General features: G+C 31.4%; 1 protein-coding gene across 1 annotated transcript; it reads right to left on the bottom strand.

The window, feature by feature from the left end:
* Positions 1–821: 821 nt before the first annotated feature.
* On the bottom strand, positions 822–20925 carry LOTGIDRAFT_216293 (hypothetical protein). Its single transcript, XM_009058011.1, has 22 exons — positions 20703–20925; positions 20154–20258; positions 19204–19332; positions 18715–18806; positions 17848–17908; positions 17328–17417; positions 14430–14573; positions 13995–14105; positions 13297–13462; positions 12307–12414; positions 11397–11515; positions 10126–10234; positions 9446–9554; positions 8934–9100; positions 7924–8097; positions 6660–6751; positions 6098–6188; positions 4666–4817; positions 3320–3397; positions 2935–3090; positions 2391–2459; positions 822–1169 (listed from the first exon to the last, which is right to left on the bottom strand). The coding sequence occupies exons 1-22, from the start codon at positions 20820–20822 to the stop codon at positions 918–920; spliced, it is 2694 nt and encodes an 897-aa protein (XP_009056259.1). The 5' UTR covers positions 20823–20925; the 3' UTR covers positions 822–917.
* Between the last annotated feature and the right edge of the window lie 1177 nt (positions 20926–22102).

Raw genomic sequence — 22102 nt, 5'->3', positions numbered from 1 at the left:
TATCAAATACATGTAGCATATCTATATGTGTTTTTATGTTAAATCAAATGTTATGTTATATCAAATACATGTAGCATATCTATATTTATGGTAAATCAAATGTTACGTTATATCAAATACATGTAGCATATCTATATTTGTTTTTATGTTAAATCAAATGATCTGTTATATCAAATGCATGTAAGCATATCTACATTTGTTTTTATGTCACATCCTTGTTGTTCAGAAAAGTAGGACGTAAGTAGGATTTATGTTAAATCAAATGTTACGTTATATCAAATACATGTAGCTGGAAGCATATACTATTAGTAAGTATGTCAAAATCAAAAGTTATGCTAATTTAAAATGCAAAAATATATATGTTTTGTTACTATGTATAATATACATACATTATTATGTCAATTCATGTATGAACACCTATATTTTGTTACTGTATTTTGATTTTTGTTGATATTTTTTTTTTACTATTAAGATTATTTTGTATTAAATTATATTGATGAATACCCTAGCCTGTTTAGAGGGTTGAGACGAAGGTTTTATAAGGTGTACTATATCAAGTTTAAGAGAAGACAGTACATTCCACACACATTTACCATTTTCAGAAAAACTTTTTTATTACAGGTTTTGAGGGGTTTACACATTGTTGGTTAAAACATTGGAAAATTGTGGTCTTGGGTTCCAATCTTAGTCAGCATGTCATAGTATGATGAACTTGAATTAGTTATAACTCCATAAATTATTCCATTTGCCTTTGGTGTAAATGGTAAAGATAATCTGGGAAAGATTAATGCCAAGAATAATCTGATAGAGAGGATCAGTGTGAACCCAAATTGTTGTTTCGTTTTACTTATTCACTGTTAGAAAAACACAAAACTTACAAATGTAACTTCTTCTTTTTTAAGTTATAATCCCTTAATTCAAGAATGAGCATTCAAATGTTCATCCGCTATATTCTCGCTTTCCCTTGTCTTCTTTTCTTTTCCCACATGCATAGTGAGCCAGGCTTTATAGTCCTTTTCTATTCTAAAAGATTTATGCTTAATGTGCACATTTTTAAAGTGTTTCATAAATTGAGGGTCACTTTGAGCTAAAACTACTGCTTCTTCATAGGTCCAATCATTTAGTCTACCTAAAGGTAGTTTTATACTGAACTGGTCTCGCTCATTTTTCTGAAGAAAAAAAAATATAAACTTTTTACAAATTGATTTTTTTAAATTCGGCTCATCTGTACCACGTTTTACAAAATTTTTATTTGTGGACTGAGACTGACCACAACATGCAGTTAGTCAAACATTAGTAGTCTTCAGCCTAAGTTAATTTTATAAAGACATTTCTGTATTCATATGTCCCAAAACTTTGTCTAAGCCAATCAATTGAAACTTTACCAGTGAGCATAGATCATCAAGAAACACATTAAGAAGTTTGGCTTTATTTTCACCATAATTGTTACTAATATGACCAACATAGTTCATCTCATCAGCTATATTTGGCTACATTTAACAATCATTTTCATATGTTTTAGTTCCCAGGTCTTGAGACTAAAACATGTTGGTTTTTCCTATGTACTGGGTTTAGTAAGGAAACATGAATGTCCCTATTGGTGAACAAATGGTTGCCTAGCAAGAATTTTCCTGATAAAAAGATATAAAGTATATCAAAGGCAGTCACCAATCTGTTTCCAATCATACCAAAAATCTAATTTGTGAAAGATATTGTTGATTTAATCAAACACACAAAATTTATTAAAATTCTGACATAACATGTCACAAGCCAACAACTTATGATGGTTTGTACTAAGTCAAGGGCAATAACTCAAATTCCGCTCCAAGAACTCATTGTAATTGATGATCACACCAGATTTCATTAAAATCAGTTTTGTGTTCTCCTATATACCAAATTTAATTAAAATCAGATGAAAACTATAGTCTCTACAGTATTCACAAACAATTTTTGATGCGTTTTACTAAGTCAAGGGTAATAACTCAAAACCAGTTTATAGAAATATCATCAATTTTGAACTTGAACAAGATCTCATCATTATAAATGAATTAAAATCATATTAAAGCTCTATTGTGTTCACAAGTCAATTGTGGATGGACTGACGAAAAGATGGGGGCGACAACAATATACGACCACATTGTAATGTGTAATAAATCATACATCAAATGAATCGCTGTACTACTAGTGGTATTGGTGATCCCATCAAAAAGTCTTCTGTGATTGGTTATTGCTGCCTGTTTTTTCTTTTTGGAATCACCACATTATAATGTGGGCGTATACAAAGCAGTATCTCACACTTTTCGCCATAAGATTTGGATATTTACATTGGTTAGTGTTACAGACTGCTTTTCATAACTGAGTAACATTTCTGTGTAAAGAAAGTGACTTACTTTAATTGACATTTCATACTGGTAATTATCATCAACTAGAGGCCATGTCTGGTCTAATACAATTCTGTCCTACAAACATTATTACATACATTTTAAATATTAATATTTCAATCATTTTCTCTTCAAATTGGCACTTTAATGTTATTTTTACAGCCTTATTGAACAGCTTGGGGTTAAAATGGGTAAAGCAGTTAAAGATGGGTTCCTTTATTTTGACTTATGAAAATAAAAATTCTAATACCTATATGAAAAGAAAGTGCAGGGGTTCAAATGACTTGGAAAAGTACCAGATTGTCTCACGTGTCCTTAATTAATTCATAATTAGAAGATAATTACCAACAGAATTCCAACGAGTGACCGATCAAGAAAGGTCAAAAAGTCAATTTTTGTTTATCCAGACGGTACAAACGTGGATATTTATGATTGGTTAAAACTGTTAACTATATGCAATAAGAAGATAATGATTAAGAATATATGATAATTTATTAGAAACACCAATAAATCAAAAAGTTTGCTTAATTTGACACTAAAAATGAAAACTTACCCATTGGTATAAACTATGTGTAAAATTAACAGTAGATGACACACCAGCCCAGTATTCACAAGCAAACATAGGAGAGAATGGAGCTAACATTATTATTAGATCAGCTAAACATCTCTCAAACTCTTCACAATTTCTCATAATACCTGGTGGACATTTCTACAATATCAATGAGGTAACAGTGTTAAACCTCCTATTCATCTTGATCTAACTGGACTAATAGGGACCACTCCAATGGTGAGTTTTGCACATCAGCAGTCAATAAAACAAATTGGAGTTCAAAATGCATTCTACGTGAGTAGAAGTAGGTTCAGACAGAATTCAAAATAGCTTCATTCCTCAAATTAATTCGTTCCTCAGATCAATATATCTGGATGTTTTAATTTACCTTCAAAATGTTAGTAAATTTCTGTAATCTTGAAATGGCAGCATTTATCATGTAATTCTTTCTCATTTGATATGTTACCTACAAAACATTTATAATATAACAACCTACAAAACATTTATAATATAACTCTTTCTCATTTGATATGTAACCTACTAAACATTTATAATTTAACTCATTCTCATTTGATATGTAACCTACTAAACATTTATAATTTAACTCATTCTCATTTGATATGTAACCTACTAAACATTTATAATATAACTCATTCTCATTTGATATGTAACCAACAAAACATTTATAATATAACAACCTACAAAACATTTATAATATAACTCTTTCTCATTTGATATGTTACCTACAAAACATTTATAAAGTAGCTCTTTCTCACTTGATATGTAACCTACAAAACATTTATAATATAACTCTTTCTCATTTGATATGTAACCTACTAAACATTTATAATATAACTCTTTCTCATTTGATATGTAACCTACTAAACATTTATAATATAACTCTTTCTCATTTGATATGTTACCTACAAAACATTTATAATATAACTCTTTCTCATTTGATATGTAACCTACTAATCATTTATAATATAACTCTTTCTCATTTGATATGTTACCAAAACATTTATAAAGTAGCTCTTTCTCATTTTATATGTGACCTACAAAACAAACATTTATAAAGCAACTCTTTCTAATTTATATGTGACCTACAAAACATTTATAAACTAATTCTTTTCTTTGCCATGGCACATGCAATTATTACCCTATGAACATATACAAATATTAACTCTAATTATGGCTGTTGAACCCATCAAAAACATCACATATGAAGGTTAAACCAAAATTAGTATTTACATGGTAAAGTGCAAATAGTATTGAAGATTTGATTTATTGATACTAAATACCTAAACACCATAGTTTTTGAGCCACATGAGGGTTAAATCAATGAGTAACCACACTTGCCTTTTAAAGTTGGGAAATGTTAATATCTAAAATTATTTATGAAAGAAACAACTATATTTCATAAAGATAACAACTTAGGTACCCAAAGCCTCTTTTTCTACAAGCTAATCCTTAGCCAAACCTCTTGATGTTGATCTTTCTCAGATTATCCAATGGAATTTACAAATGGGTTGACTGGAATCATGAGTGAGGTCATTACTTTCACACGCTAACCAAGATTAGAACCCAAAACTACCATTTGTTCAATATAACCTAGCAAATATCATAGAGAACCAACACTCTAACTAGCTTCAAAACCTCTCAAACATTACAAAATAATTCATTTTCAATATTTACATTTACACAGATGCTACATATTCTTTAAATTTAACTTACCTCATGAACAGATGAATTTCTGGCTTCAAATAGTTCTTGATTCCAATGGATTAAATCTGAGGTTGATGTAGTGTAGTCTTGTTTACTATATTTCATATAATCTCCTATCAACACCCAGATTCTATACTGCCATTTCAATATTCCTTTATATTCTAAAATATTGGGGAAAATATCATTTAAAAAGCACTGACAAAATCATTAAGTTATATATGAAAAAATAATGTGGTGCTTTATTCTGTTATTTTATAAAAGAATTTCTAAAAGTTTTAGTCTTATCACAAGACTTATTGAGATTGTACTCCAAGTGGTGCTGGGTAATGCCGATCATGCCACAATAAAATAAGTATTGTGATACAAGGGTCAAGATACAATACATATCACGATAAGGGGTAATGGGATAAAAATTAACATTTTATCTTCAAAGTTTTTATATATATATTAATTCATAACTTTATAACTGTGATATTTGGAAATGTAGTTGAGCTGTTAGCTCATAAATAGTTGCCAACAATTTCATTCAAGTGAAAAAAATTTGTGATTCCATTCACCAACTTATAAAAAATCCCCACTTTTTTGGTTTTGTTATGAAATTAAGAGGTATCGTCAAGTATTGATACAGACCTCGTGATATGATATATGTATCTTGCAAGCAGTAACGCTGAGTTTGGAAGTGTGACTCATTCAATGCACATAAGGACACTTATATACTAAAATAAGGTTTCCAGTATATCACTTGAAAATTGGCTTCCCCTTACATGTGAATGTTTATATCATTCTTTATTCTTACTATTGTACAATGAATATTTGAGTATTTTTTATATAATTTATCCATTGAACCAAAAATATATATCCATTTTTGATGGAACCTTTTTTCACTTTCAAGTTTGGGATATGAAATAAATTTAGTTATATATCAGTTTAGTTAAAGATGGGTTTCCTTATTTTTTAATTGTCAAATTAAGCAAACTTTTTGATTAATTGGTGTTTTTAATGAATTATCATGTACTCTTAATCATATCATTATGTTCTTATTGCATATAATTAATTATAATAGGTTTTCTGAATTTTATATGTGTATCAGGGACACTGATAGCATCAATTTTCAGCATTCCAATTTTCAATCAGACGTCTGTGGATTCAACAATTTTACAAAAGCTAAATTTTTGATGATGTCACTAAACTCAAAATTTGCTTCGCAATTAGTGACATGAGCAAACACTTAGTTTTTGTGGAATTGCAAGAACCACAGACGTTTGATTAAAAATTGGAAAGCTGAAAATGTGTCCCCAATACACATATAAAATTCAGAAATGAAATGAAATGAAATGAATGGAGTTTTACGTCCTACTTTTCTGCACCATGTAGTCTAATGAAGATGGCATATCAAATTTAGAAAACCTCTTTACAATCCGTTTACAAAAGACTAACTGACCTTTTTCTGACCAATATCTATTTGACATTGGGGATACACTAGATAGTATACATAATCTTGTTGGGTCCACTCCATATTCTTTAATTACATCCTTTAAAAAACAAAATGTTTAAATTGCACTTAATGAATTTATCGATATATAAAGAAACAACTTGCCAAGAAATGTAATATCTGTAGACACTTCTTAAAATACCTAGCAACTAAATTGTAATCTAAAGAAAATGAATAAAAAAGCATTTTCTAAATCCTTCAGGGACACTGATAACATGAATTTGCACCATTTCAATTTTCAATCAGAGTGGTTCTTGCAATTCCACTAAAATCTAAGTGTTTGATGATGTCACTTATTGCAAATGACACTAAATTGCGATTAGTGACGTCATCAAACATTTAGTTTTAAGTATAATTGCTGGAACCACAGACATCTGATTTAAAATTGGAATGGTGCAAATTGATGCTATCAATGTCCCAATACACATAAAAAATTTAGAAAACTTCTTTATAATCCCTGTAAGTACTGGTATGCAAAAATCACATGATCCATATAACAATATAACATTACCTGTGGATCAACACCATTATATTTGGATTTACTCATTTTTTCCCATTGTAACTCTACAGGTTCTCCAGTAGCCTTTTCTACACCACCATTACCTAGTGAAATAAGATTATATTTAATAGTACATTTATACTGAAAGACATAGAGTTCAAGCAATTATGTAACAACCTATAGTTTCCTACGGTGATGCTATTTCTTTTTCTAGATTTCATGTAGAATAATTTATATGGACAAAATGAAGCCGTAGGAAAACAAACATTCCTTATATAAGTGCTTCTCAACCGGGGAAAATTCCTATCTTAGCAGGAATTGGAAGACCAAGGGGAAGAATTATTGCCGAGGGGGGTGGGAAGGCTGGGGAGGAATTTATTGCTGCCATTTCCTACCACATATTTGTTGGAGTGCAAGTTCAGCACGGTTTATGATGAGCGAATAATGAAACGTAGTTCATTGAAGATAAATGAGCATGGTGATGTACCACTGAAATTTACATCATTCATACAGAAAATCGTGCAAGAACTTTCAACCCAAGGGTCACATTCAACTCGATACAGAGTATGATTTTATATCCATTCATGGTTAATTGTTAAATACATTTTTTTTTAAAATGATCTATTTTAGGGGGGGAATAGATTTGGAAGAATTGTTATGGGGAGGTAGGATCTCACTGAGGTTAAATAACACGGCCTTAAATAGTGCTTAAATGTTTGAAAGAGTTCATTTTCATGATAACTATATACCTCTTGTTAATGATATTGATGAAAAGACAAATTGAATGAGGAGTAACATTTTCAACAACAATATCATTCAATGAAACGAAGAACCATATTTCAATATATCAATGGAATATACTACCAGAGACTAAATATCCACGACAATCAATATCACAAAGCCTTAGAAATGAAGTGGAGTTTTACGTCCTACTTTTCTGCACCAGACGGACAACTCCATGCAGTGTGCTATGAGGGAAATTTTGCCAGGGCATCATTATTAGCCTGCTCTTTTTAATTTCCAACTGACGGATCTTAAACAATCACAGCCTTTATTGTCCATCCCCAAGTTTTTTCCAAATCATTTCCTCCGACCTGCATCACTGACAGAGGGAAAAAAATCCGAAGGTACATATCTCAGCCTATGTCAGGATTGAACCCTGGACCTTCAGGTTAGCGAACAAGTGTCTAACTCACTGAGCCACCACAGTTTCCACAAAGCCTTTCGACCAGAATAACAGCCTATTGTGAAAAACAACATATCAAGATGAACTTACCTTTAATGTTTACCTGATCTGCAGGAACATATTGACCTGTTGACTTGACCTGGCAACTTTGACCTAACACCATACCCTGGGTCAAAAGGTCAATAAATGGTTCTCTATGTTTCAAAATACCAATATCGTTAAGGAAATGGTTAAAAAATCTTGCAAAATACAGATGTAAGACAGCTGAAAAAAAATTTTGCTCAATTTATTTGGCATTGAATGTACTTTAAACAACATTGGTCATAACTTATCAAAGTTTTTACACAATTGTCAAGTTCTAACATGATGGGATTGATTCACAGTGTTTTTCACACTTTTTACTATTTGAATCACTATTCCTTGAAAGAATGTAAGAATTATCACCTTGATGCCTGACTAGCCAAATTAAAGCAAGTACAAAAGATGGGTTCATAAATATAAAAAAAACTTGTGGCAATGGTTAATGATTATGCAAATTAGATCATGTATTTATGTTCCGTGTAAACAGAACATTCTTGAAGTTGATGAATCGGTTGGAATTGAATGCAAAGGGCATGAAATTGGTCCGAATAACATAAATTGACTAAATGTTTCAATTTAGTAATCACATGATTGTTTTTACCAAGATCTTTTTTTGTCACACGCAAGGCCATTTTGTAGAAAGATGTAAAAAGACTGACCTCAAAATGGATGTCCTTCATGGAAAAGAACAAGGAATTTAAGGAAAATCTGTGTTTTCTTATGTCTTAAGCAATTTATGAAATGAGTTGCCAGATTAAATATTCATTACTAAATCTGGCAACTCATTTCATAAACTTCATATTACACAAGCATCTGTTTAAGATCATTTATATACTATATAAATAGTTTTTACCCTCTAGATCAGTAAGGAAAGTCTCACAAGCGAATACGCCCACCAGCAGCTTGATAAAGAGCTAAATGTTATCTGTAAAACAGGGGCAACTACAATATATGCCCATACTAACGTGTGGGCGTATAAAAAAAATGTTCTTCTTTTTACAAGTGATTACTGTACCTACCATGTTCTTTACCACCTATATATAAATCAACAGGTAAATACTGATCAGCTAGTTGTTTACTGACTGGTAATTGTTGATTGTTAACATCTAAATATCGTAAATAATACCATGAAGAATCAACAAATGTATCCATTGTATCAGTTTCTCTTTTAGCATCTCCAACACATCTGAAAATATTGTATATAATATTAGAAGGTACATATAGCAAGCTGTTGGTCATTCAATACATTCAATACATTTTAAACACTGTATTATATTCAAGTCATAAATAACCTTCATCAGACATATTTCAGGTGGTTCCTTTCATGGCTTCCGAACCCTGGTTACAAGAGAAGATTTTAATAAAATATTACAATAAATATTTGGTAATAACCTAGGCCTTGATATTTGACTAACTGGAACCTTTGTCGATCAATGAGCCTTTTGGTTCCATTTGGTGATGGATATCAGCATAAACTTCCAAAAGGTTGAGAAACAGAACTATTCTTAACATGTATTAATGGATGACTTACTTTGGACACTGACAGTTGACCCATTCTTCTATTTGTGATAATGGTGAAGAGCCTTTATTAGATAATTGTTTGACTCTAGGTAATTCTACCGGCAGATCTTCTATATTCACTGGCACATACTATAATATAATAAACATTTAAAGTAAAGTTACTTCCAATTTCCAGTCATTGCAAACTATTCACTTATAGTTTGGGCGAGAATGGTAAAATTTGAAATGTCACATTGTCTTTGAGTTATAAGATGTAATTTCTGTCGATTCAGTCAGACATGTATTTATTATAAGCAATAACTAAAAGAAAGCCACAAGTGAGACAAAATTAATTTTATACATTTTTTTTTTTGTATAAACAATATTTATTAACATAATAGGATTGGGCAACCTCTCCTTTTATACTTAAGCAATATGCAATGTCTGGATAACATTTTGAAGAATAAGATCCCTATCATCACAAATTGTGCACACTTCTGCAGAGAATCATCTCCATGATCCAAAAGTGCCTACATTTACTTTTAAAATAGCCTACACCTGTTCCAAACCATGTGTCAAAAAGCTATAAAGCTGTTCAAAGCCTCAGATAACTGTTATAGGTATATCAACAGCTCAGTTAGACAGAATGCTATTCAATAAGAAATTTAGAACTGATTTGGAGAGTAATACAGATTAATAAGTCTGAAGCACTTACCTGACATTTTGGACAATGAATAATAGGTATGGGTGTACCCCAGTACCGTTGTCTAGATATTAACCAATCTGTTAGTCTACTACTAGTAACTTCTCCTAACATTTTCTTTTCCTACCAATAAAACACTAGGTTAGTCATGCCATTCAAAATGAAAATTGACAGCCAAATACAAGTTGTCAAATACATGTCTAGATCTAATAAAACTGTCAAATGGAAATTTAAACCTAAAAATACATTCATATTTTCAAATGGAAATTTACACCAACCCATAAGGAACCAAACTTCAAAAGATAGTGGACCACAGCCATATACATATATTCAAGATTTTGGGGCAAGGGCAATAACTCTGCTTTTAACGGTCAAAAATAGCTCAAATTCGAACGTGATCTTCGTTTTATGAATATGTATACACATACCGAATTTCATTTGATTCCATTAAAAAAATCTAGTTTTGAGAGCGTTTACAAGCAAATGTTGACGGACAGACCGAAGGATGGACAGGGGTGTCGACAATATACATCCACATAGAGAGATGTGGGCATATAAAGAAATTTTATTTGTTCAAAATTATGTTCTAGTTTCAATAGAAATTTATTCAGTAAGAAAATCGCTCTACAAAAAGAAACATTTTCAGTCAAAAAGACAATTTATATAGTTGAATTTTATTTCTTATAAAGAATTTTGGTCATATTCTATTATCATGATCTATAATATTGTGGTCTTTAAGTATCAAGTCTGTATAAAGAGTTATCCCCCTTGAGGGAATAGGTGGCTAGCCTGAATAAAGATGGAGGTCATAACTTCATTGAGTGTGTTTTATCTCTGAATCCAATCAATCCTTTAAAAGCCAACCCCTATTAGAACATTAGGTTCTGTTTATTACAGTTATTGAACACATGGCAAGACAACATTCTATTTGGAGAGTTCACATAAAGAGAAATTTTATTACTATTAGGCCTACCTGTAACATTTGTAAAACTTCATGGCAGGCTTCTTCTGACTTTAATCCAGAAATCTGAAAGCAAGTGTTGCAAGATGGCATCACTTTAACAGCTGTCCATAAGAAAGAAAAAACGATTCAGGAGAACAACTTGCATTTTAAGTGATCCTTGGCCACAGATCTTTGCAATGATTTTCATCATAGCCAAAAATATTGTGTTTCACTTCAAAAAATGTTCATGCTTCCATGGAGATAACCATTGCTCAGGAATTTTTTCCTTTTCTTTAATTCAAGAATATAGAATCGGCTTCATTTTTTTTTAGGGACCATTTTAAAAGTTACCTGATTTGAGTTGACAATTTTAGCTTTACTGTCTATTACATCAATCCATGATAGACCTAATCTGTCAGCTTCTAATTGATCACTGCTATTGATACTTGGTATTGCTACAATTAAACATATACATATAAGCTTACTATATATATAAAGATTTCAATTTTTTTAAAAATGTATACAAATTAACTGTAGACAATATTATTTTCAATCATCTATCTAGCACTTTAACTGATAGGATTACGTCAATGATTGATCTGTCTGAACTAACACTTCTTTTTTGTTTTTTAACCAAAATGCAGTGTTGATAAGGACATCTGCATTTGACAATTGTGATTGATACTTGGTCCAAAACAATTAAGGATAAGAAATGTTAGTCTTGAAGATTTTATCATTTGGTACCTCACAAAAGATTTCAGAGTAATATGAATTTAGACCTCTGTCATATTACCAGCATGCAATATATAGAGTTCATAGTATTATCAATCAGAAAATTCTGTTATCTTATCAGCATGCAATATATAGAGTTCAGAGTAATATCAACAGAAAATTCTGTTATCTTACCAGCATAATGAATTATATAGAGTTCAGAGTAATATGAATAGAAAATTCTGATATCTGAGCAGCATGTGAGTCTTATAGAGTTCAGAGTAATATAAATAGAAAATTCTGTTAGCTTACCAGCATAATGAGTTATATAGAATTACTATGAATAGAAAATTCTGTTATCTAACCAGTATAATGAGTTATATAGAGTTCAGAGTAATATGAATAGAAAATTCTGTTATCTTACCAGCACGTGAGTTATATAGAGTTCAGAGTAGTATAAATAGAAAATTCTGTTATCTAACCAGCATAATGAGTTATATAGAAGTAATATGAATAGAAAATTCTGTTATCTTACCAACATGAGAATCTTGTCTAGCAGCAGTATTATCTAATTGTATAGATTGCTCAGTATAATAGACAGGAATATCACTATCAGTTAATGGATGAACAGCAGTAATACAGTCTACAATATCATTGGCATTAATCAAAGATCATTAAAAGTTGATGCTATATATACATACAGTCATTAAATAATGATTAAAATAGTGTGGTCTCATCAATATTCAAATTTTTGATCTTACAAATTTATGCATATAATTGATAGTTATAGAAGTATCTGGGTTTTAGGTATCAAAACACCATAGGCAAGGTATTATTATATTACATTAAATTATCATAAAAAGTTACCCAATGTCCAAACTCTAAAGAGTTTCATTGTTACAAGCTGTAGATTGTAATAATATACAGTATATTCAATACATACCTGATGATATATCACAGCCTTTATCCTATAAATAAACAAGATAGCTTGTCAGGCAAGGTAACATACGCCTACTGGCAGCTGTCAGAAATGATAAAACATTCTTTAGTGACTAAAGTATGAATTTTCTGACAATAAAGAAATTTAAATAGTTTGAATTCAATAATATATATATATACTGCCAGTTATTTATGCTGAGAAATTCAACAAAATTTTTAAAAATCAATATCAATAACCCAAATACATCAAATTATCTGATCAATATACATGATAAAACAATGTTTCAATAAAATCAATTAAAAACTGTAGTCCAATGTGTTCACAAACAAATTTTGACGCGTTTTCCTGAAGTCAAGGGCAATAACTCAAAAACCGTTCATCGAAAGATCTTCAGATCCCAACTTGACCAAGATCTTATCAATATAAATGATCATACTAAATTTCATTAATATCAGTTAAAAACTGTAGTCTCTATTGTGTTCACAAGAAATGTTGACGGACCGACGGACAGGGGCGACGACAATATACGTCCACATTTCCCTTTCCTAACCTGATTTCCCCTTCCAATCTCAAGATTCATTCTACAAATAGTTTTTTCCTCTTCAAATAACAATGTATAAAGTAAAGAACTTACCTGATATATTTGAAACAATGGATGTAGAGAAGTAATGTTAATATGAGATATTCCATAGATATATTCTAAATGAGTCATCTTTACAGTTAGACAGTCTTCTTGTACTTGACCATTCACCTAAAATTGGTCCTCAAATCAAGTAACTTTCAAGAACACAACTACTTCCAGCAACTATCAAGATTATTCAAACACTGACTGGTTGACCAACAACAATGAGTGGTTTTTATGAATAATTATTGCCTGAGTAAGGCAAAAGGGTTTTTTGAATTGTTCTCTATTTTTCAAGAGAATTGGAATATCAGATATTACTGTTAGTCTTAGAATGTCTTTGATTACATTGAAAAGAAACAAATTTCTCTAGAAATTTCAACTAAATTTGACAAAATAATGTGTACCCATGTTTATATTTTCATCAACACAAAGTCATTCTTAGACTATCCGTACTATTTTAAGGCTGATATTCCAATTCTCTTAAAACTGGCAAATCTTTCTTTGATAAGAAATTCTAAGAGCATTATAATTTCATTAGTTCATTAAATGGAATTTCAATCTGTACACGAGGAATATATATAAATTAACCTTCAGAAAGAAATTGAGCACAAGATTTTAAGACTTTAAGTTCCTAATATGAGCTATGTTATAAACATACCTTATATTTAAAATGAATAGGATATGCTAATTTACCAATCCAGTTCTTCTGATTAGAAATAACATCTCCCCATAGATCAGCATTTACTTCACTTAAACCATCTATCAATGACTGAAACATGAAGGCAAAGCATTCAAACAAGCCATGAATCTGCAAATCTGAAAAACCAGTTCACAACCTGACTATTCTCATGCTTACAAGGATTGTAAATTCCCCTTTGAATAATCAAGAATAATAATTAAGGAACCAGTTCTATTCCTTTCTTCTGTAGATATAACAAGAAACTGCACTTATAAGCGAATAAATATTGACCACAAATCATTTTAGTGTTTCGGACATCTGATTGGTCAATCACTAAATTTGATTGTAAAATTTTCAAGAATAAGGTACCCTGAGCCATTGAAAGGATAAGCTACATAAAAGTTTGATTCATACCTTAGCATATTTGGTAGTCTGAATGTACCACTGTGGTAAATTTCTCTTTTCCACTTTTGCACCAGATCGCCATGACAACCCCTCTTCATTAATCTGTTCATCAGCTAGTACAGTTTGATCAATGGGGTCCCAGTTAACTTCAGCCTTGGGATTAAAATAAAATAATAGCTTGTCAGTATATGCATTGTTATCAGAATGGTTAAGTGGTGTCATTGAATTTTGAAAGAAATGGAATGCAGCATGAAAAGGAATAAATGTCTCAGAAATCAAGGGTAATCAATGAAGTCATCACAAGATATTTAGTACCAGTTTAAATGGTTTAAGTAATTTCAAATGTTGATCATTAGAAGAAGACAATTTTAGTACTTTGAAAATCATCAGTTATTCTATGATCTAGATATTGTATCATATTGTCTATAATGTTAATATTGTAACTTAGAATATGACAACATATATATTCTGACAACAGACAACCATTTAAGTTGTATCCAAATAGACTTGTGTATTTAGACTTCTCAAACCTTTTACATCATTCATCATTGACATTTGAAACTTTACGTTGTTCATTGGCCATTCATTAAAATCAGACCAAACTTTCCTGTTTTTGTTAGCTTTTTGGTTAAAGCAGGTCAGGTCAAAGGTTATTGATACAAAAAAACAAGAGCAGAGTCTAATTGTAATGACTTTTAATGATTTTTTAGTCCCTGTTGCTCTAACTTTATCATGAGTTTGAAAATTACCTAAATCTCAACCAATCTTTATCAGTGTGTATAAAAATATCAAATTTGTGAAGGATATCTAACTAAATTAAGATAGTTGCCCACCATGGTAACATACAGCCACTAACAGTTTTGTTTGTATCAGGATATTGGCAGGGGGCAACCATCACCAGGATGAAATCTTGCTTCGCAATCTGTTTGACCAATCGAAAGTTAATCTTAGAAACGAGAATTTCAGCTAAGCTAATCAATAATAGTGTTCACAGCTCGTAAAGACGTGTAGAATTACAAAGTGAAATTTCTAGTTAGATTTTTTTTGGAGGAATTATGGTATTTCTGAAGATTATTTACATATATACAAGACCCAAAACAATCTCCAAAAATGGTGGACTTACCCTTTAAAGAACAATATGGTAAAAATATTTTCAGCAAATGGACAGCAAGAAAGGTTTGGCTTTATTGAAACCATAACTTGCAGAAATGATATTTGAAATATAGCATTTTTAATAAATCAAATCACTTCTTTTCAAAATAGAACTAATAAAATTTAAAATATGGACGTAATTCAGCATCGATAGGTACTTGGTGATTACTTTGAAATATTCAAGGAAAAGAAGAATACAAGTTTCAGATATATGCCCACTAAACATCATATTAACTATTCAAGTTGTCAAATTTTATATAGATCTGTTAGTTTCCACAATAAATCTTGATATAAACTTCAATAACAAGAACATCCCACTGGAAACTATATTACTAATATACCAATCAAGAAAATAACTATGTCTTAACTTGAATCATAATCAAAAGAAAATTGGATGATCTTACAACTTGATAGTAAATCTTGTTGCCAAGCAAATTTTGTTTGGCATTATGAGCATTATCATCATCAACATGCAGAGCTTCTAACTAAAAACATGGAAAGACAAATGAGGATAGGAAAATAATGAAATGAATTTAGTTTTAGATTCTACTCCTCTGCACCTAATTGGGCTAATGAAGATGAGCAATGGCATGCAGTGTGCACTGATGGAAATTTTGCCAGAGCTCCTGCATTAGCCAACTCTATTTTGATTTTCAAGTTGAAAATTTCAACTGTCCTGGGTCTATAATGTGCACAGCCGAACGACTAAACACTTTTTCTATGCCAGACCCTCTTACCTGCATCACTGACAGGAGGTTACTGAGTTGCCAAATCCGAAGTTATCATCTCAACCTATGCCGAGATCGAACCCTGGACCTTCAGGTTAGTGAGCAAACATCCCCAGCTCCCAGAAAAATAATGACTGATGACTGATTTTGAGTTTATTACTTGGTTGAAGCACCTAAATGCTCCTGATAATTTTTGACTGAAGAAAGCTGTGAAGTGATACAGGAAATGGAATGTAAGGCCCTGATTGTTCACAAGAATTAAATCAGTGGGCAAAAGGGGAAATTTTGCTAATAATCTGCTCAAATTTGGTTTTTGAATATGTCATGGATAAGTTGAGCAACGAGGAATTCACATGAGAACAAGTTGAAACAAACAAGATACAGAAATACACATGTTTCAGATATATACCCACTAAGTATCATATTTACTATTCAAGTTGTACCAGTATAAACAAGAATGTAAGTTCCCAGAACAAATCTTGATATAAACTTCAATAACAAGAACATCCCACTAGAAACTATATTATTAATATACCAATCAAGAAAATAACTATGTCTTAACTTGAATCATAATAAAAAAAAATTGGATGATCATACAACTTGATAGTAAATCTTGTTGCCAGGCAAATTTTGTTTGGCATTATGTGCATTATCATCATCAACATGTATCTTATATGAAAGATCAATCACAGGAAAACTCTGTTCACAAAAGGTAGGATTCCCAGTGAGGAATTAAAATTATTCATATGTGGGGTACAGAGGCAGATTTTACCATCTTAAAGGGATTTTAAAGAGGTTTCCTTAAATTTGTATGCGTATCAGGGACACTGATAGCATCAATTTGCACCATTCCAATTGTCAATCAGACGTCTTTGGTTTCTGCAATTTTGCTAAAACTAAGTGTTTTATGACGTAACCTCCGCAAAATTTGCTTCTATCACATAAGGACTTTACGGGGGCAACATTATTAAACATATTCATGTGGGTTCATAAAAAGACAATCGGTACAGATAAAAGTCTACAATACCTGTTTTCTATAAACCAAACCAGCTTCAAACATTTTTAGAAATATATACTGCGTCCATTTATAATATTTAGGATCACATGTGGCCAGCTCCTGTAGATACAGTCAAATTAAATTCAAAAATTTATAATTCTCAAAATTTCATAAATAGAAACCATACAAGAAAAAAGAACTGAGATATTGTAGAGCATCTTTGAGACTTAAAGAGATTTTCCTAAATTTGGATGTATATCAGGGATGCTTATTGCATCAATTTGCACCTTTCCAATTTTTCAGTCAGACTTAATGTTTGATGTTTGATGTTTGATGACGTCACTAATCCTAAAGGTGATACAGATAAATTTTGCAATTAGTGATGTCATTCGAACTCCTATTATTTGTGGAATTGCAGGAAAAACAAAAACAAACGTCTGACAGAAAATTGAAATGGTGCAATTGATGTTATTAGTTTTCACCCATACACATAAGATCTAAAAAAAACCCTTAACAATCCCTTTAAAAAGAAAAGCACTTAAGTACTTACTCTGTCCCAATCAAAACTACAGCACAAATCTTCTAGTTGTTTCTTCATACTTTCAATATTTCTTCATAAAATAAAATTTAATTTGTATTAAGATACACTTGAAAATAAAACATTTACTGCCCTGATACCACCAACAAGTGCTTAGTGGAACAAATTCTAAATTTCATTTCCAATCTATTCAGTAATTTCTTCAAGTCTATTTCAACTATTTACACATTCTTATCTGCAAGGGTTAATTGAATTAAGAAACAACTGATAAGAGAGCATTCACAATAAAAAATGAACGAGTTACGTCCTTCTCTTCTGTACCTAATTGGGCTAATTAAGACTGGCAATGCCATTGCCATGAAGTGTGCAATGACGTAAATTTTTGTCAGGACATAGGAATAAATCTACTCGTTTTCATTAACGTACACAGGGCCTTGGTTTATTGTTCTATCTGAATGTCTAGACACTTTTTTCCACTGATTGCACCTTCAACAAGGTTAGCAATCAAGCGTGTACCTCACTGAGCCATTGCGGCTACCTGTATATATCGATGATATTGAGTAAGGCAAAGAAAGAGGGTAGTTCTTCACTTAATCATTGCAGTAATAAATTGATATCCTTGATAGTAATGACAAACAACGTAAGTTACAAAACCTGACAAAATTTTTCTTTTCAAAAAATATTAAAATATCAGCCTACTGTAACTTAGGTAACATGTCTAAAAATAAGATCACAATTTACTTTCTTTTTTTTTTGATATTTTTCTTTGTCTCTATTGTACAATGGAGAATAATAAAAATCAGAAGAATAAAAACAATTTGATTTTATTTAGATTCGTAATAACCTAGTTATGGAATGGTGGAAATTCAGTAAACATACTTCTTTGTCCAGTCTTGGGGTATTTCACCTCTCTCAATAGCAGCATTCTCTGCTGGAAGACCAAAAGCATCCCAACCCATGGGATGAATCACCTAGAGAAAAGGAACAACAAATATTGATACGTCCATTGGGTATTACCAAATATGTCACGATACAATACATAACACGATACAGGAGCTATGATACGATAGATATTGCATTATGGGGTAAAAGACAAAATGTAGCTCTTTATCTTCAAAGCTTCAATGATTATTTACTGCGGAATAAATTCAGATAACAGAATAATTTTACTAGTAATTTATTGCCGATAACCTTACAGCTGTCACACTTACATTTAAGAAACGAACTGTTTTAACATTTGGATGAGGTCTAGTATATGTGAAAAGTTTGAACAAATACTTGATATTGTCAAGTATCGATACATAACACCATCTAAATAGATCTGGAATAAGCATTGCTTGCAAACATGTTTTATATAGAGAGCCTTACCTCCTTTCCTCCCAATCTATTGAATCTAGCCATTGCATCACTAATAGTATAGACACGTACATGTCCCATGTGTAAACTACCACTAGGGTAGGGGAACATAGATAACACATAAAACTTTTCTTTCTCTGACTAAAATAAACAAATCAAATATCAATCAAATATGGGGTTCTATAGCACAGATGGTAAGAGCATTGGTTCTTCAAAGGACGCCATTTGCTTGGTTATGTCAAGCAAATGGTGGCTGTGAGTTCTAATCTCACTCATAATAAGTTACGTTCACTCATAATTCTAGTTGACCCAGCTGTAAATGGGTATGAATAATCCTAGAAAAATCAATGCCAAGAGGTTTGGCCAAGAACCTGCTGGCAGAAAAGAACCTTTGTAAATCCTTGTAAAATATAGATGTTTCAAGACTTCTCCTATTATTGGTCATTGTGCATTCTTGTAAATTCCTATAGGACTGTTTTTTGATTGTTTAGCATTAAATTTTTGAGGAAACAAATATGATTTGATGAAGAATTTGGTCAGGTCATTGATGGCAGGACTAGTAACCTGCAAAAAGTACATGGCATAAAATATTAAGATCTATATTTTAATCTATTAGCAAAAAACATGACTATCTGCAGCACATTTACTCTTTATTGCTTGAACATGCCGTTTTGACAAACCAGCACTTCATTTTCTAAACTTATAAACCTCCTGTGACGTCATCTTATTGTTCTGGCTGGATTTTATATCTCATAAAATATCTCATAGAAAATCCTATATATAAGATCCCAAGGAAATTATATATAAAATTTCTGATACTTAAAAACATTCCCTGCAGGAATTTATATAACATGAAAACCCACTACTCTGTTGTATCCAATACATAAGTTATTGTAACTCAAGAGCAGATTTTTTCGTATAAAGAATATTTGGTAAACCTGTCATATCTACAGTAGATTTACCTTATCTGATGTCTGTAATGATCTGTATTTAATGTCATGTTCTTTCAGTTGAGGTTTCCAATGATTTTCAATCTCTATTCTAACATCATTGTTCAATTCTGTAGCCTGGAATTGAGGAAAATGTTTGCAATGTAATTCATATTGAGATCAATAATCAGTCAAATAATGAGTTAGATGAACCTTCAAGTAGATTATGCAAACAATTATCCCATATTTGTAGATCAAAATGGAATTGGTAAAATCAAGATAAAAGCAATTCCACTAAAACCACATGCTTTATCACATAAGCCTCATTAAATTAGACGCATAGATTAGACACTTGTCCCCGTGTTTATGATTTGAGTAGACAGGTTGACTCGAGTTGTTGACAGGTTAACTCGATGTTGTGGAAGAGTTAACTGTAGACGAGTTGACATGTAAACAGGTTGACTGAACACCCTGGTTCCGCCACTTAGAATCACTGCTAACAAAATGCATGTATTACGTAATTAATTTATCCAAACCATAATATGGTCAATGACGTCAATGACAATATAATTTATTATTTACCCAGTTCCCTGTTTTCGAAAACAGGCTCACTATGCTGTGATTGTCATTCACAGTTGAATACAAAGATCTGATATGGCGTAGAACACACCATGTTACGTGTGTTTTTCTGCAGGTGATCATTGTTGAAAAGTCAAATAAAGTTATAATAGCATCTGCGTCAAAACAAATGCGCTTAATAAAGTAAAATCGTGTTTCTCATGGAGGCTGCCATCTTGAATTCAGCGCCGTCTCCTTGGTGTCTTAAAATACTATACCAGTATAATTTAAAAAACGAATAATAATATTTTTCAATAAACATAATGCAACATGAATTATTATTAATTTTGTATTAAAATTTCTTTTAACAAATAAAAACTTTGTTCGTTGTTAAAAACTAAATACTGCATTTCATAAATATTTGCACTGAGAACCATTTTGAAGTTATCGAACAGGATGCTACCATACTGATCATATGCGGACGCTTTGACCCGTGCAATCGACCCATTATACAAATATAGGCTGTATTAATCTCAAAAAGGAAATTACTTAGTTCTATACCTGTCGTGAACGGTGTTGCTTCAAATTTTATCACAATTGACAAATAACAGTCGTCTGGTCAACTAGGCCTAATGGTTAATGAAATATCTAAGAGAAAAGGAATAAAAAGTGGTCAAAGTGGCAGTATATTTCAAAATTTTTATTATCAAAACGTTGTAAATCATTTAGGCTACATGAAAATATATCTAAAACAGGACCTCTATAGGAAGCAAACAAAAACTGCAGGAGCTAAGAAATATTTAATAAGCCTACCTCAGCCGGCAAGGCGATTTTGGAACGCGCGAAAAGTCTCATTAATCTAATGCCAAGAGGTTTGGCTAGGATAGAAAGGATCATTAACATTTGTTGTTTATATCTTTAATTTTTCTTATCGTATTTTTGCGTGTTTCCGATGAAAACTTGATGGTTTAGGTTTTAAGTCCATTGGCCAAAATCTTTAAACTGCACTCTGTATCAGGACTACAAGCCAAATTTGAAGCGTTTTAACAAAGTCAAGGGCAATAACTCTAAAACCATTCATCCGATTATGACCAAATTCAAACAAGCCAACTTTGGCGTGTTTCTACTAAGTGAAGGGAACTAACCCTGAAATCATTCATCAGATTATTACCAATTTTCAACTTGACTGAGGTCTTATCAATATCTGCAAGCATACTAAGTTTCATCAAGATCGGATAAAAAATTTAGCCTTTATGTATACAAGCGTTTTTACTAAGTCAAGGGCAATAACTCTGAAACCTTTCAACCTATTATTACCAATTTCTTACTTGATCGAGATCTTAACAACATATACATGCATACTAATTTTCATCAAGATCAGATAAAAATTGCATCCCGCGTTTTTACAAGGGCAATAACTTTGA

The sequence above is a fragment of the Lottia gigantea genome (assembly GCF_000327385.1).
Source record: "Lottia gigantea unplaced genomic scaffold LOTGIsca_32, whole genome shotgun sequence".
Taxonomy (NCBI): Eukaryota; Metazoa; Mollusca; class Gastropoda; family Lottiidae; genus Lottia; species Lottia gigantea.
The sequence above is the reverse complement of the archived record's forward strand: the minus strand, read 5'-3'. Positions and strand labels throughout refer to the sequence as shown.